General features: G+C 37.9%; 1 protein-coding gene across 2 annotated transcripts in view; it reads left to right on the top strand.

The window, feature by feature from the left end:
* Nucleotides 1–432: 432 nt before the first annotated feature.
* The window catches only part of SCG3 (secretogranin III), a 33,293-nt gene continuing 15,688 nt past the window's right edge, over nucleotides 433–18,037 (top strand). Inside the window, exons 1-9 of one of the 2 annotated variants that reach the window (XM_019442119.2) lie at nucleotides 433–877; nucleotides 1,580–1,632; nucleotides 2,138–2,183; nucleotides 2,279–2,494; nucleotides 7,037–7,179; nucleotides 8,175–8,324; nucleotides 10,773–10,950; nucleotides 13,773–13,889; nucleotides 16,274–16,357. In XM_019442119.2, the coding sequence (XP_019297664.1) occupies nucleotides 787–877; nucleotides 1,580–1,632; nucleotides 2,138–2,183; nucleotides 2,279–2,494; nucleotides 7,037–7,179; nucleotides 8,175–8,324; nucleotides 10,773–10,950; nucleotides 13,773–13,889; nucleotides 16,274–16,357 (1,078 nt within the window). In that variant the 5' untranslated portion in view covers nucleotides 433–786. The remainder of the gene's footprint in view (nucleotides 878–1,579; nucleotides 1,633–2,137; nucleotides 2,184–2,278; nucleotides 2,495–7,036; nucleotides 7,180–8,174; nucleotides 8,325–10,772; nucleotides 10,951–13,772; nucleotides 13,890–16,273; nucleotides 16,358–18,037) is intronic. The other variant, XM_053889064.1, reaches the window with a different exon arrangement.

Below are 18,037 nucleotides of genomic sequence, written 5' to 3'. Positions count from 1 at the left end.
ACTGCATAGAGCTAAGAAAGAAATAAAAGTACTGAGAGACGTTTTGTATGTCAACTCAAATCACAAAGGCAGGACTTCTCTACGAATGTATGTAAGAATTACATCTACCTTTTGGGTACAGCAGGTGGAACAGAAAGAAGGAATTCTGGAGCAGATATCCCAGAACTATCCCAAAGCAAAAACCTTCATACAAGGTTATCTCTCCTTGACAGGTGCAAGAGCAGGGAAGTCATTTGGTCCTTGAGGTAACGTCTAGTTGGGAAGTTACGACAATGACGTCCAAGCTTATGGCAATCCAGGTGACCCTGAGCGCAGGGGCACCCGTAAGACTGCGGCACAGAAAATACGCTAGCCTGCCAGTCTCCCCTCCCCCCTTACATTCTCGGGGGATTGGAGTAGCGTTGGTGTCGCTGACGCCATCCCTTCCCGCCTCTGGCTCTCAAGGAGCATGCGCTTCCTTCCTCACTTCCTCTAAAGGAAGGAGAGAGAGTAAGGCTACGCCCTAGCGGACCCGCGGCCGGCTTCGCGTCACAGGAACTTCAGCACCCACACGGCGGACAGCGCTCTCCTCCACCTGAGGACCTGACTCCCGAGCGCCTGGAGCCTTTCTAATCGCTTTACTCTGCAGCCGCGCGGAGCTCCACCGGCCGCTGGGTCCCTGCCACTCACCCTCCCCACACCCTCCCTCCTAGCTCTTCCTGTTTTTACTCCTCCTTTTCATTCATAACAAAAGCCACAGCTCAGGGAGCCCGGCGCCAGGCTGTATCTGAAGCCAAGCGTAGAAGAATGGGGTTCCTTTGGACCGGCACTTGGATTCTGGTGTTGGTGCTCCAAAGCAGCCCAATTCAAGCTTTCCCCAAGCCGGGAGGCAGCCAAGGTACGTGGACACTTTTCTTCCCATCTCCCTTTTATTTCGCCACGAAAAGGTAAAGCTTGGCATAATCCCGTGAACTGTAAATCACCTTGCCTCGTTTTCTGATCAGACAGTATCCGCCGTGCATATTGACAGAAATCAGTTCGAATTTAGAGCAGGAAGACAGATTTTTTCCCCCTACACTTTTTGAATGATAGAGTAATAACATGGGTTGTTTTGAAATACCTTATTCTGAAACGGGGCTGGGGGATGATTTTTCTGCCTTACAAAGTGGCCTGTTTTTTTGTCTATTTTTTTTTCTAGTTGTCTTATAACCTTTCTCCGATACTTTATTCATGATATGTGCAGTATATGATAAAAGAGCTTTTAATGTGCTAATAATGCCAATCCAAATTATGCTCTATCTAGTTGAAAACAGCTGGTGAGCCAAGTGTTAGAACTGTATGTTAGATTTCTGGGCAGAAAAATAAAAGTGCAATTTTATTAACTCAGTAAGTACACCAGGATAATAAGCAAGGCAACATTGATAAAGATTGTTATTGTATTATCTTGATTATCTTTGTTAATACATATTTTTGTTCCACAGTCATCCAAAAACATTTATCTTAATATTTGTTTTTCTTTTTTGGAGATTTTATGTAGTAAGAGACATAGTGTGTCTTTCCAGTGCACAATTAAATTTATATTTGTGTTTGGTGATTCTAGACAAACCTCTACATAATAGCGAATTAAGTGCAGAAAGACCTTTGAATGAACAGGTAGGTCAAAAGTAAAATTATAAACGCTATTTCATTTTATTTTAGTTGTATTTAATGTAATTATGCTGTAACATTTTAGCTATTTTGAATTCACAAATTTCAAGAGCTTAATAATACATTGACAGAACTTAGGATCTTGAAAATATAGTTTTGGAAATTTGTATATCCTGACAGTTATATACATAGAATTCTGTATAATACATAAGACTGACTGTATAATAACCCAGTAAGCTCAACATCACATCCATTCTATTGTAAGGCTGCTTAATTTATCTGAGATTTATCTCTCACCAATATTATAGGAGAGGGAATTAATATTTATAGACCATCTGCCCTTTATTTTATCTCTTTTAATCCTTGTGGTAGTGGTTTGACACAGAAATTATTATCTACATTTTCAAATAAGAAAACTAAATCCCACAGAGATTGAATCATTTAGCTGTCATATTGGATAAGTGGGGGAGCAATGATTTAAAATCAGGTCTATCTCCAATTTACTTCCTAGATTGCTGAAGCAGAGGCAGACAAGATTAAAAAAACATACCCTCCAGGTAAAAAGAAATTATGTTGATATTAATTTAAATAATGTAGGTTATGAAAATCTTAACTAAAATGGATGTGTTGGGCTTGGGGGCTTTTCTTCTAGAAAACAAGCCAGGTGAAAGCAATTACTCCTTTGTTGATAACTTGAACCTGCTAAAGGCAATAACAGAAAAGGAAAAAATTGAGAAAGAAAGACAATCCATAAGAAGCTCCCCAGATGATAATAAATTGAATGTGGAAGATGTCGATTCAACCAAGAATCGAAGACTGATTGATGATTATGATTCTACTAAGAGCGGATTGAATCATAAATTTCAAGGTAAATGAGGAAAAAGAACTTTTGCTTCCTATTTGCTTGCTCTAATTTGGAGTTTCCCATTGTGGGTTAGGAGAAAGTCCTACGTTTTAAAAACAGCCATTATACATTCATTGTCCTTTATTAGTCAGGACCAAAATGAAGAGAAAGCCCAGTTTTTTCTGTGAGGCCTAAGCTCCACAGAAGCCCAAATTTTAGTTTCTCTTTTTAAGTTTCCTTTACTGATGCTTTGAAATCAATTTAAATCTGCTGTCTATATTTTATGCTATTAAATTCATTTTAACATTCCAATTTATTTTAACTATGAGTACAAAGAAAAAAATCTTTAATTCTCAACTAATTAAATCAAAAAATATTCCCCAGAAAAGGTGAAATATCATTATTTTCTTCTCAATGTTCTCTTCCTAGTCATATCTTTCTCCATAGGTCATTCTAACCTTTTCATGGCCTTAATCACCATCCATAGCCTGATGTCTCCTAACATTAGCCCAGACTTCATATATATGTATGTATATATCAGACTTCATATACTGCATATATGACTGAAAAACAGTCATCTCAGTTGTTTTCCAGCTCCAGCAGGCAACCAGTACTTTATACACACACACACACACACACACACACACACACACACACACACCATACATATCATACATATAAATGATCTATATTATATAATGTATATATATTATATAATATATATAGTAGGGTTTTATCCCTCTAACCTTGATCACCACCAAGATCACCATGCTTGATCACCTTATCCAAACTCTAATCATGTCTCACTTGAACTACAGCAAAATCTTCTCATGGACCTTCCAGCATCCACTCTGCCCTTCTCCAACTCATAGCAGCCAGAGTAATCTTTTCAACATACAAGTATGAGCTTGATACTCTTGCATAAAACCCATTAGTAGATTCCCATTTCTCTTGGGATAAAAACCAAAAGCCTTACTGTGGCCTCCATGGTCCTGCAAGGACAGGTTCCTGTGTTCATCCAATACACATGATCTGATAGAAAACTGTTCCTTTCACACATGACACTTAATGCAATTTGTAATTTTACGTTCCTAAGTGTGTCTACTTATGATTTCTGCCTTCCTCCTTAATTAAACTGAAAACTTCACTAGTACAGAAACATTGTAGCTCCAGTGTCTGAATGCTTACGAATTCACTGCATGAATAGATGAGTAAATGAATGAATGAACAAATAAAATAATATATACAAGGGAATAAGTGAACTATTGTACCTAAGCATTGATGAAGAGAGTGTGTTTTCTGTGCTGAGAATCACTGCTTAAGAGTGACTACAGATTTTCTTTAATGTTCCATGGTCACAAGAGCATTATGCTGGTTATCTCCACCAGAACACAACTATCAATTAAATTTGACTTTCATTGGATATCACAGGCTGAGGAAAATTCAGAATTGTTTGGTATATGAATGGGATAAGGGAGATGGTTTGTATTTTGAAACATTTCATATAGCATACTACTCAAGGAAATTTCTTTTGAATTCTACTTTTAACCTAAAATATTTAGACTAGAAATAGACACTGGGTATAGCTTCATATAAAATAGTTTCAACCACTTTGACTGAACTGACCATTTGATTTAAAAAAAAAATTTTAATTAGTCTAATGTTTGACTACATTTTTTTTTTTTGGTCAAACTGGTTGTATATGCAGGCAGAGGCATAGATCTGTTTGTGATCCAACCACTAACCTGAGTAACTTATTTTAAATAGTTCAACATTTTATTACCATCCCAAATGGGTTTATAACTACGAAATACTAGCCCTGACAGCTCTAGGTTTACCCTAGGAGTCATTCAAGTCCACCTGAAATTACAGAGAAGATTGTTGGAGAGAGTGGGCTCTATGAGTGAATTACTGGTCTCCTCTCATACCTTGGGAATCCTGGAACCAGGTGGGTTTGGGAACACCAAGTTAACTGGAACCTCAGAGTCATGTAGACTTACATCCTAGAAGGGAGAGTAAGGAAGCCGAACTTCTGCAGGGTACTTTCACACTTTTAGGAAACCTCCAGATGGGCTTGTAGGGCCCATCACTTCTCCTTTTCTGTGTTTTCTACAGTATATGTGATTCAGGATTTTTCCAAATTTCTTTTATAAAGCAGTGTTTCAGGGCTCCTGAGTGCATTCACCAAACAGACATTCATTGAGCAATTGCTATGTTTCAGACTTGAACTAGACAGTTAGCTCTGTGTAGTTAGGTATCATGCCTAAACTATTTATCAGTGTGTTTCCAGTTCTGGCCCATATTAAGACTTTAATAAAAATGTACTGGACAAATGAATGCCAAGTGCCATAATAGATGCCAAGGATTAAAAGAGTAACTGGGAAGATGATGACTTGGAAGATGGCCCTTTCACACCCACTTAGGATGTTGTAGCTGCTTTAAAAAAGTTATGAACATTGAACTCATGTTTGGCTTCCCTCTGAGGGTATATGTAGGAGGGTAAAATACTCCTTGATGAGAAAAAAGAAGTCACTCTGAGTAATTCTGTCCATTTTAGAGAAGCCAGGGAAAATCAATGGAAAGTAAAGAGCAATGCCCAAGTGGTCAACTCTTAACCCCATCTAGCAAAGGTCTGCTAGTGGAGTCCTAAGTTCCTGGCTCAAGAGAATGCAGCAGTGCAGCAAAGCGAAGAGGCTGTTTCTTCAGAGTGTTGCTTATGTTCTCCCTGTTATGAAGTAAATGAACTGAAAAACAGTCATCTCAGTTATTTTCCAGCTCCAGCAGGCAAACAGTATGCTTCCTTTTTTTCAGATCCTAAGGGATTAAGTGGGAAGGGAAATAAATTTTTCCACCTCTGCACAGACCTTGGGCAGTTTCTGCTTCACATTAATCCCTAGAGTCAGTCTTACAACCCACAAATGGAAGCATCAGACCTAAATAATAATCTCTGCTCCTGAAAAAAATGGATAATGAACCCAATTTTCAGTCAGTCTGGAGGGGAACTGATCTTATGGGTTTTTTTTTCTTAGGGTCTTTTCTGCTTATTAGTCACTCTGGTACACAGGGCTCAAAGGGCTCATAGCTAATGGATTGGTTGACAGTTCAGCAATAATCTACTACCAGGAAACTTCCAGTTCTCCGTCTATAATCACCCTACTCAGTTTCCTAAGCTTCTTTTCAAACAACAAGAAACTGTTCTGCCTAAGGCAGCATATATCTTCAGGTGTATAGATTCTAGAAGAAAGGTCATGAGAGAAACTCCTTGTCTGAATCCCCAAAGCCATGGAAGAAAAGGACAGGATCAGATTAGAAATATTAGGCTCTTCTTTCTTTGAGTAAATATGATCAGAATTATTGGGGCAGAATTTGACCAGAGACTCAATTTCCATTTCTCTAGAAGATAATCGTAGTTACTTTTTTTCATGTACAAATCCACTATATATAATGACATTTAGCTTTCATATAATACTGCACATTAGCTTTCATATGGTACTTGGCAGTTTAAAGGAACATTTACATCTTATTTCATCTGATCTGCATAAGAATCCCATGAAACAGATAATCCTATTATCTCCCTTTACAGTCATCCAAGGATATAGAGGTAACAGTGGTATCATGGGTTAAAATTCTGATCTTTCAGATCTGCTAGAGGTGACAGGAGGAGTTAAGTGCCTTGTAAACTTGCACATATTAACATATTGCTTGATGTGGTGTAGGTTACAAAAGACAAACGGATTCCCCAAGAGTTCTCTTGGATATGCCACCAACCCTACTGTGTCCTTCCTCAGGATGGGCTCTTGCTGTACTCTGAAGTAATGTTGCTGGTGTATTCCCAGGAAAGCTAAGGATACGTATTTGCAAACATCTCTGCAGAGATTTACATAGATTTACATATTGCTTTGTTCAAATCTGTTGTCTCATTTTAAAAGTTTAAATTTCATACACATAAAGTAAGTTCCCTATTCTCTGGAGTAAGGGGCTTATCACATTAAGCTGTCTTCCATAAAGGAGTTCTGACACATGTTCAGTTAGAAGTAAATATTTATTCCAGATAAGTCATAAAATCTTCAATACACCCTCTCTGATTCTGGGTGTGAGGCAGGTTCCCCCACCATCAGCCCAGGAATTTGCCAGCAGAAGAAATACACATGTGGATGTTACCAGTCTACTCCTTGTGTGGAAATGGAATATCAAATTATATAATATGTAGAAGAGTGTTTTGAACAATATAGCATACTATACAAATGTGGCATACTGTAAAATTTTAAAGTGTAATCTTGTTTGTATTATTAGAATAAAAAATAGAGAGGCCTTTTGTGGTGTCTTCAGATCTTCCTTTTTCTTACAGTCACGTAAGAAGATTTCAGAATTTCCATTATCATCATAGGTTCTTAACTTTAAGCAAAATTATATTTCAAACCAACAATTTATGTGAATGAAGCAGTATCATAAATACATTCCAAATATATCTAAGTGTACAAGAACAAGGTATAGATTGTAAGTATAGTACGATCCTGAAATAGGCCTATGATAACTATAATGTGAAACTGTGATTGCTCTGTCTAGATGATCCAGATGGCCTTCATCAACTAGATGGAACTCCTTTAACTGCTGAAGACATTGTCCAGAAAATTGCTACCAGGATTTATGAGGAAAATGACAGAGGAGTATTTGACAAGATTGTTTCTAAACTGTTGAATCTTGGCCTAGTAAGTCATGCATAAGAATAAACCCATTTCTTAGTACAGTTTGGAATTTACTAAGAAGCCAAGCCACATGATCTGAGTTGTAGCCAAGTGTTTATAATACATCTACTTTATATTAGGCACTGTAGGTTTTGAGGACAAATATGACAACATTCTTTCCCTCTAGGAATTTATAGTCTACCAGAAGAGCCACACAAATACGCACACGTCCACAATGCAAGCTGCATCAAAACCATAAAAGCAGTTCAGCATGCCAGAGGATGGGCCATATCCAATTCGGCAATAAAGAAGAACTTCAGAGAAGGAACTGTTTAAAGTCAGCTTAAAACAGTTAGGCAGCTCCTGGGTGGCTCAGTCAATTGAGCAACTGACTTCAGCTCCAGTCATGATCTCATGGTTCATGGTATCGAGCCCCGCATCAGGCTCCCTACTGATAAGCATGGAACTCACTTCAGATCCTCTGTCTTCCACTCTCTCTGCCCTTCCCCTACTTGTGCTCCCTCTCTCTCAAAAATAAATAAAACATTTAAAAAAAAGGATCATTAGGATTTAACCAGCAGCAGTAAAATATACGTGAATTATGAGAAGAGAATAACAGGAACAAAGGCATGCCATGTTTGGGAAACTGTAAGCAATTCAATTTGATCCTCTCCCAGCCAGGCTCCCAGCCCTTATACAGCCCTAACAGGCTTTACTAAGGTCCTAAATGTGCCTGTTTCAGAGGTTCCCTAGTCATGACTTGTAGCTGGCGGTTGAGAAATAAGTGTTCCATAGATTCCAACAGACAGGCTAATCACTTGCATGGCCCAAAGGCACTTTTTCCCAGGAGTTCTGGGGAATGTCCAACAACAAACAGAGGCATAAACAAGGGCTATCTAGAAAGAGGGACCAGAAGATTCTCTCATTGTGTAAAAATGTGTTCAAGTTCAGAGTTTAGTCTAGATTTTTTAATCATAAATATGAGAATAATAGTTACATATGTTTCTACTTTTTAACAGATCACAGAAAGCCAGGCACACACACTAGAAGATGAAGTAGCAGAGGTTTTACAAAAACTGATCTCAAAGGAAGCCAACACTTATGAGGAGGAACCCAATAAACCCATAAGCGTGACTGAAAGTCAGGCTGGAAAAATACCAGAGAAAGTGGTATGTATATGTGAATTCATATGCATATGTTATGGATATGTGTATATATGCATGTGCATGAATGTATGTGTCCACCTGTATTTGTATATAATTAATACAATCTGTATATAAGTAATACCTCACTTGATGCCAGAGAAGATTTGGAGTATGTGACACATTTAACCCACATAAAATATATACTCACAAAATATCAAGTTAAAATATATAAATCAACTCTATGTTGAAAATGAAGATATAGGTTATACTATATTACACAGTAAAGGTTATGTCTTATACTCCACGTAAATTAATCCATAATGCTATGTGGCAATGTTATAACCATTCCACAAAACAACTGCTTGTATAATGTCAGTGAACTGAAATCAAATATTTCGCAGCTCTTTCGGTATACAACTTCTGTTCACAGAATGTCATCATCTGCCTCCAGATCCCAAAAACAGAAACTTGGGTTGATTTGGTCCTCTGCCACACCAGCCTGTATACTCCCCGGAGCTAGTTGCCTGAATATGCTTCGCCATTCTATCCTGTGCACTTCCACCTGCTCGTTCCTCTTTTCTTTGGTTCAGAGGCCTGGAACTGTCCTTTACTTAGACTAGTCATCCATCCTTCCTTCCCCTCCCTGGACTCTGTGCCTCTTCATCTTTTCTTCTGCATCAGCCAAGCTACAAAAATCTTTCTCCCCTCTTTGAATTCCCTGTAAAACTCTAGATGAGCTGACCAAAGAGGGTTATACATAAGAAAAAAATCAAACTCTTCACCTCTCCTATTTTCTCCATCACAGCACCTAGACCCATGGCTCCTCATCCCCTCCAACGTCTTATCCCAAATACAAGGAAAAAGAGTGTATAGGCTTACAATCCTCTTTTAGAGGAGGCTAGAAAACAGAAATCGGGTCTGCATTTTTTTTTACTAGATAGCATAACAGCTCTCTTTTGCTCTCTCTACTTCCAATCTCCACCAGCTTTCATTTTTTTAAACAGCTTTTGAAGATCCACCCAAAACATTTTTGATTTATCAAAGGGCTCATGACATTCACTCAAGCTTACCATCTGAACTGAAAGTGACACAGCTACTGTATTTTCCTTCATTCCCATTTTGTACTCCTTTTTCACCCATCTCTAAAACATTCATATGCTTGACCTGTTTGCTCATGTCATTTAAATGCATCGATGCAAATGAAATATTAATTCATTCAATAAATATTTATTGAGGTACCAATTATGAACCAAGAACTGGAGATACATGCTTATTTCAAAAGATAGAATCCCTGCTTTCACGAAGCTTAAGGTCTAATGGAAGAAGTAGATGGTCTTCAAATACTCACATATTTTCACTGCAACTGCCTCAAGTGCTATGAGGAAAGAAACATGGTTCTATGAGACTTCATAAAAAGGGAGCCTATTCTGGACTTAGGCTCAGGGAAGGCTTCCCTGAGGAAGTGACTTGAGCCAAACACTGAAGGCTGTGACCGTGAGAGGCCGTGTGTAGAGAAGAATGTGTGGAGTAGCTAAGTATTGCAACAAGGGCAGGGTGGCTGCACACAGAGAGAGCAGTGAGAGATAAGCCAGGGGAGGTGGACCCAGGCCAGACCAGGCAGGGCCTTGGATTCTGACCTTCATTGTAGGACCAATGGGAAAACACTGCAGGACTTTAAGCAAAGGAGTTATGTGACCATACTTTTTAAAAGATAACTCTGGCTATAACATGGAAAATACAGTGAATAGATTGGAAGTGGTTGATGTTACATGGTTAGAAAGTAAGAGATGAAAGCAACTTGGACTAGAAGCCAGGTAATGGAGAAAGAGAGAAATGTACAAATTTGGGATAAATCTTGAAAGTAGAGCCAACAAGACTACTGATGAATTATATGGAGGAAATGAAGAGGGAGTGACAAGGAAGACTGTTAAATTTCTGTTTAGTCCACTGAATGGACAATGGATCATTAACTAAGATGCAGAACACTGGAAATGGATCAGGTCTGGGAGAAAAGTGTCCTGTGTACCCTTCCAGATAGCTCTTAACATTTCACGGAGAAGTCCCCAAGGTGTGACTGCTCTGTTGGTGTTAGATGTTCTCACATGATTTCCTGTATCTTGGCACCACATATTCTGTAACTTCAAAATTCTCCTGCTTGGTAAAAAGCAGTCTTATGAGAAGACATTCACAAGAACTGATAGAGGAGAACTTGGCCAAGTGGGAACCTAGAAATTCCCTGTCTATTCTCCAGGAGCAGGAGCCAGGGTCCTCAGGTGAAGCATATGTCTGTCAGCCCCAGTGACCTTTCTATGTGGCTAGATGCCCATATGCCTGGAAAAGTGTTTGATCCTACAGGAGCTTGCAAAGGAGGAGGTGTTATTTCACTTCACATTCAAGGGCACCAAAGAGGAAAGAATCAAGCTGGAATGTAATTAGCTCTAACAAAATGTTTATTTTTTATTGATTTTGTAGACTCCTATGGCAGCAATTCAAGATGGTTTTACTAATGGACAAAATGATGAAACAGTATCTAATACCTTAACCTTGACAAATGGCTTGGAAAGAAGAACTAAAATCTACAATGAAGACAACTTTGAGGAACTCCAATATTTCCCAAACTTCTATGCACTACTGAAAAGTATTGATTCAGGTAAACACTGTTTTCTGACCATGTGGAATAGAAAAAATAATTCCAGGAAATGTGTGGGTGGGGTTTTTTTCTTCCTGTTTTCAGTTTCTAAGTGCAATCTTCAATGAAATTTATTGTAACCCCAGGGAAAAGAGATCACATCAATTTTTTTCAAAAGAAGTATGCTAGTCATAGAAATATTTAGGAAAGGATAATCATGAAAGGTGGAATTTCAGGATAATTTAATCTTCTTGTTAACAGAGGGTTCATTTATTTGTTCAGCAAACAGTCACTGAACGTGTTTGGGACATTGAGGTGAGCCCTGTGCAGATGAGGAGAGAAGTCAACATCCCTGCCTGAACTGCTCAGCCTCAAATCTTATTGTAAATCTTTAAAAAACAAAAAAAGGCTACATTTATTTTCCTCTATTAGTGGGAACAGTGTGTATAACATAATTTATCCTTTTATTTTATTTTTTTTATGATTTTTTTATGTTTATTTATTTTTGAGAGAGACAGAGACAGAGTGTGAACAGGGGAGGGGCAGAGAAAGGGAGACACAGAATCCGAAACAGGCTCCAGAATCTGAGCTATCAGCCCAGAGCCCGACGCGGGGCCCGAACCCACAAGCCATGAGATCGTGATCTGAGCCGAAGTCGGACATTTAGCCAACAGAGCCACCCAGGTGCCCCCATAATTTGTCCTTTTAAAAACAATTCAGATTTTTGCTTTTTAGACACTTTCAGCTTCAGTCTTGAAATGACTTAAAGTAAACTAAGCATTGGACCACAGCAGACAGGGGCCCAAAACACACTTAGAAACGGATATGTTTTTTTAAAAAACTAAGTCCTTATTTTGCCTTGTTCCTTTCTCTTACCTGTACACCAAAATAAGTTAACTGAAGATTTCATTTCATCTCTAATTTTGATTAATCTTCAAGGAAGATAATAATGGGCAAATTTTCTATGGTTGTTATTGTCCAGACAGATGTTCTGCACTGCCTTCTGGTTTTTCCTCTTCCTTTTCAAAGATTCAGCCCCAGAAGGAAAATTTGTAATAAGTATTTCCCCAAGAAGTGACTTTAGAGTGTGCTTTCATTTCTGGAGAACACCCATTTGTCCTTCAATTCCAGACATTGGCCAGATGGCATCAGCCCCTCTGCTGGTGTCTGAAGGGCTTGTATATCTTGAGGGTCCATTTTGAGCCATCTTGCCCTACTGGATGGCAAATGCCCAGCTCAGAACTTTTGTCATCTTGGTGAGTCACTTCTTGTCAGTGTCAGCATGACACTGAACACCTATACAGACGTGACCTTGAGGAAATAATGTGATGGCTGAAGTTATTTACTAGTGCTTTTCCAGGATCTCTTCCCTATCTCCTTTCTCATCTTTCTTCTCTCCCAACCTTGAGGATTTCATGATATTTGAAAAAGTCCACTGTATGGAATATTTTTTTATTTGTTTTATTTATTTTATTTTGTCTTTCAGTTTCCTTGACCTCATACTTTATTTCTTTTATATTTATAGGGTTTTAATTTAAATACTTACACTAAGGTACTTGATAGTACCCATCCCTCTCACCCAAGGTCTGAACCAATGGAGAAAAAATAAAACAGCTCGAAATCCAAAATATTTCCAATACTGGTAAAGACTGGGTTGTAAGGGTTGTAGAACACAGCATAGTGTGAGAGCCAAAATGGGCTTGCTCACTCCCTATCCTCAGTCTAATTGTTGGAACAGCCAATCCTTAGGATAGTTTGATTTATAGAACAGGCACTTTTCTCAAGTCCCTGACTTCTACTGTTCCAGGGGAACAAAAAAAAAAGAAAGATTCCAAATCCCTATCAGTCAAGAAATGTAGACTAATGCCCATTGCCTACCAACTTCATCTGTGGGAAGGATGAAAAGATGGAGGGAAAGGCTAGGAGTATTTAGAAGAAATCCTTCATGGCCACTCAAAGAATAGGGAAAATGGGCTCTCCTCTAGCACCTTTCTTCAAAAATGGAAATTTTTTTTTTAATTTTAGAATTTATATATATATATGTATATATATGTATATATATGTATATACATATATATACATATATATATGTAGATGTATATAATAAATATACATAGTTATATATTCTGAACAACTATGGAATGATCAGCCATTTTCTATCAAGATGCAGAACAGTATGTCAAATATGAAGAGTTCCCAAGAAACAGTTAATAGTGGTTACCTGCAGGGAGTAGGAGTTGGGGGATAGGAAGAAAATGTTATTTTCACTATTATTTACTTCTATACTGTTGGAATATTTTTAGTACATGCATATATTCTTTCAAACGAAATAAAGTCTAGAAAGCAATATATACTGCTATTAAAAAATCAACCTCACATTAAAAAAATAAAGATACATGTATATTTTTATTTTCAAATATTAAGTTTGATTAATGAAAACAGGCCATTCTGGCCCTCAAAAGCATACAGGCTGAGTAAAGAAAAATTGGTGGGTCACCAATCTTACAATTTTCTTTTTGAGTTCATATTACCTCAGGTTGCAAACTGTCTCTTTATCATCTACTCTATTAGTAAAATATTTTAGATTAAAGTAAATCTTTTTAGAAAAGTTATAATTGCCCATTTCTGAAGAAGTTCAGTACATCTATACATTATCCTATATTCCCAATTCCAACTCCCAATGTTCAAGTCTTATTATACTTTTTATAAATTAAATATATGTGGTTTCAGCTATAAATGTAGGGAGAAATATTTCAATCAGATGCTGTACTTCATAAATTGACACTGAAAGAGGAAGCTATACTCCACTAGTTTTTTAAAAATTATTTTGTCCTTTTATATAGAAAAAGAGGCAAAAGAGAAGGAAACACTGATTACGATCATGAAAACCTTGATTGACTTTGTGAAGATGATGGTAAAGTATGGCACAATATCTCCAGAAGAAGGTGTTTCCTACCTTGGTGAGAGTCCAATCTGTTTTGTTTTTACTATGATAGTTTTCACTGTCCAAAGTCAATTAGGGATTTGGCAATAACTACCTCACAAATTTTATCATTCATGCCAAAACAGTCTGAATCGTCTGAGTAACCAGAATTGCCCAGCTTGATAATGCATACAAATAAAATTAACCAGGAGTTTTCAATTCTTTATAGAAGCAGCTTGAGTATAAACATTTCATTTTGTCTTATTAACATTTTCTAATATCTCCATGGAGACCATTTGATTAAAATTTGACCTCTTTTTTTTTTCAATTGTGTTTGGATAGTCAGGACTAAAAGAGTTGATTTTAGCCAGTGAGGTCTGGATTAGGCTGCAGAAGTTGTGCCTCCTGGTCCAGTTCTGCCACAGACCAGTTTTGTCCCATGGGGCAAGACACTCACCCAGCTGGGCCTCAGTTTCTACATTTGTAAAATAAAGGATGTTGTGAACTATAATGGGGCTGGTAAACTACTGCCCATGAATCAAATCTGGCCCATTGCCTATTTTTCTATAGCACACCAGCTAAGAATTACTTTTACGTTTTTAAATGGTTGAAAAAAATATAAAAAAAGAATAGTAGTTCATGACACTAGGAAACTATATAAAGGGGCACCTGGCTGGCTCAGTCAGTAGAGTGTGAGGCTCTTGATCTTGGGGTTGTGTGTTCGAGCCCCACATAGGGTGTAAAGATTACTTAAACAAATACAGTATTTTTTTAATTAAAAAAAGAGAAAACTATATAAAATTCACACTTTAGTGTCCATAAATGAAGTTTTATTGGCACACAGCCACATTCCTTTGTTTCAGTGTTGTCTATGGCTGCTTTTGTGCTACAATGGCAGAGTTGAATAGTTGCAACAGAGACCATATAGCCCACAAAGCCAGAAATATTTACCATCTGGCCCTTTGGAGAAAAAGTTTGCTGACCTTTGATTCTTTGAGCTTTGTGCATAAGCTTGGATGTTCTTTGTGCATGCAGGTTGTTTTGTTTTGTTTTAAAGCCTTTGGTTTTCCTGCTTGGTCTAGTTAATCAATAAGTACCATTTATCTCTGATGTCCTTTGGGGAAGGTGACCTCACAGCCCCTTACTCTGATCTCTGATAGAAGAGGAAGATTAAACAGAAGAGAAAATCTCATAGGACAAAATAATTCAGAACTACTCTCTATGAACTCAATTTTTTTTCCACATGAAGATAGTTTTACTGTTTTTTTTCTCATTATAAAAGAACATATTCATTTAAAAAAATCAGTCAGTGCAAAATCATGTTAAAAAAGAAGTAAAAAAAAGTCACTCATGATACCAGCACCCAGGTGACAGTCTATTTGTACCTGTTCAGATGTTTTTCTGTGTGTGTATGTGTGTGTATGTGCACCCATGTACCTTTGTCATTTCTTTCTTTGTTTTATCTTGTTTTAAAAAAATGGGCTCATGTTATACATAGTACTTTGTGGCCTATTTAATTCAACAGTAGATCAAAGACATTGTTTCAGATCAATCATTGCTTCATACCAATACCCTGTAACTCAGAAATTCCATACTTAAGTCATTTATCCTATGGAAATAGATTAGAAATGCCACAAGGCTTAGGTACAAGGTAGATATTTCCACTACTACTTATAGCTGTGCTTTCCAGTATGGCAGTGGGAAGGGAATTCATTGCCTCAAGTAACTGAGGAGTCCAAGGATGGGGATAGTCTGACTTTGGGTTTGTAAAGTCCACCAACAGTGTTAGGAATCTATCCTTCCCCATCTCCAAGCACTGACTTTCCATATGTTGATTCATTCTAGACAAGCTGCTCTCCTATGAAAAAAAAAAGATGGTTGGCAATCTCCATCCTCACAGTACAGCAATCCTGGCAGGAAAAGGGCTTCTTTCTCCCAGTGGTCCTAGCATTGAATCTCATTGGCCTGGCTTGTATCACATGCTCCTCTTTGAACCAATCACTCAGCCCAGGGTGGGTGTAGACCCTGAGGAACCAGGCCTGGGTTATTACTCCCCACTTGAGGCAAATATGTCGAGAATGGGAATGGTTTGCGTTCTCTAAAGGAAAACCAAGGTATAGTTACAGAAAGTGTTGAGGAGGCCCAGACCACAGGTGTCCATTAAAGGCTTCAACACTGGACATGTTCTAGCAGTGGCCACAGAGATGTGGAAGAGGCTTCTGCAATTAACTGAATAGGATGCTGAATTAAGGATCCCAAATAGTATGGAATAGTAGATTCCTAGAAATAAAATCCATATCAAAGTATCTTAATTGCAGTGTTAATATTGTGGAATTACGTTGTGATATTTCTGGTAAGGATTAAACAGTTGATATCATCCTTCAGAAAATAAAATTACATTTTTTCTCTTCCTCACTCCAGAAAACTTGGATGAAACTATTGCTCTTCAGACCAAGAACAAGCTAGAAAAAAATGTTACTGACAATAAGAGCAAACTTTTTCCAGGTATGATTTATTTAACTATTTTTCTACCTTTGAGCACAATAACCCTTTGAGTGGTAAATAATGGCTTTAATAAACATTGATAAATAATTAGAGATTTCAAAAGTTTTAAAATCTGAAATCCTACCATAGGATTAAGCAGCTATAACCTTGGCTATTTTGTGGCTAGTCTCAGCATAGAAATCTGACCCCAAGAAGCATTGAAAAGAAATGTAGGTCTTTCCTGAAGATTCTTAGGAGGTGGCTCATGGAAAAGGAGGAGGCTACATCATGAAATTTTCTACATACATGAAATTTTCCTTTCAGTATTTTTTTCTCTCCCAAGAGCACAGTTTCTCCAGACCACTATCCCTGGTCACCTGTCTACTCCACTGGCTCTCCCCTCCCAAGTCTTTTCTCTCCTTTGAGATAGTCTATGCCCCTATGTTGTGTGATTCCCCCTCTTGGTTTCTTCACTTCTGCATTTCCACCCAATACAACACAGAACCAAGCTGTGCAAAGGAGCCTGCTTTGAGGGGGGGAGGGAAGAACAAAAAATAGGAAGGATCACAAGTTCTTAAGCATGATTTTGTGTCCCTTTCACAGCAGTTATGTACATATATTTGATGGAATACTATATAGCCTTTTAAAATGATGTTTTCAAGTAGTTTTCAATAACCTGGAAACATCCTTCTGTGATGATGTTAATGACAAAAGAAAGTGACAAAATTATACTGCAACTATGGAGAAAAATTACGCATCAAAAAATATAGAGAGGGGCGCCTGGGTGGCTCAGTCGGTTGAGCGTCTGACATCAGCTCAGGTCATGATCTCACAGTTTGTGAGTTTGAGCCCCGCATCAGGCTTGCTGCTGTCAGCACAGAGCCTGTTTCAGATCTTCTGTTCCCCTCTCTCTCTTGGTCTCTCCCCCACTCACACTCTGATGCTCAAAAATAAATAAAATATTTAAAAAAATTTTTTTAATACAGAGAGATCATAGCACTAGTGGAGGTTTTCATAATGAGAGTAACTGACTCATTTCTTTTTTTCTTTTTTTTCTATAGTAATAATGTTTTTTTTTTATTTTTTTTTAACGTTTATTTATTTTTAGACAGAGAGAGACAGAGCATGAATGGGGGAGGGGCAGAGAGAGAGGGAGACACAGAATCAGAAGCAGGCTACAGGCTCTGAGCCATCAGCCCAGAGCCCGACGTGGGGCTCGAACTCATCACGAACCATGAGATCGTGACCTGAGCTGAAGTCGGACGCTCCACCGACTGAGCCACCCAGGCGCCCCTATAGTAATGGTTTTACTGAAAAAAAAAACAAAACAAAAACAAAAACAAAAAAACAAAAAAACAAAAAAACAAAGCTTTTTGTTAGACTGCTTGATGTTTCCTATTTTATTTACAACAGGGATACATTGCAATTGTTTTCAAGTGGTTAGCTACTTTAAGGTTTATGACTTTTTAAAATTCAATAGAAGATAGCCAGAAGGAAATATAGTTTTTTTCAACTCTTGTCCCCTCACTTTTTTTTTTTTTGAAGTATAATTGGTATGGAAATTAGTTATTTTTAAGTGTCAAGTGAGCAAAGATTATCCCATCTTGACAGCAAGGGTCCAACTCTCCTCTTTGCATTAGGGTGACCAGGGATAAGGGAATGTGAAGAAAGAGGCAGAAGGAAAGAAGTCCTGCGATAGCC

The sequence above is a fragment of the Panthera pardus genome, unplaced genomic scaffold (genome assembly GCF_024362965.1).
Source record: "Panthera pardus isolate Hobbes unplaced genomic scaffold, ASM2436296v1 HiC_scaffold_24, whole genome shotgun sequence".
NCBI classification, from domain to species: domain Eukaryota; kingdom Metazoa; phylum Chordata; class Mammalia; order Carnivora; family Felidae; genus Panthera; species Panthera pardus.
Note: the sequence above shows the minus strand (reverse complement) of the source record. Positions and strands in the feature narration are given on the sequence as shown.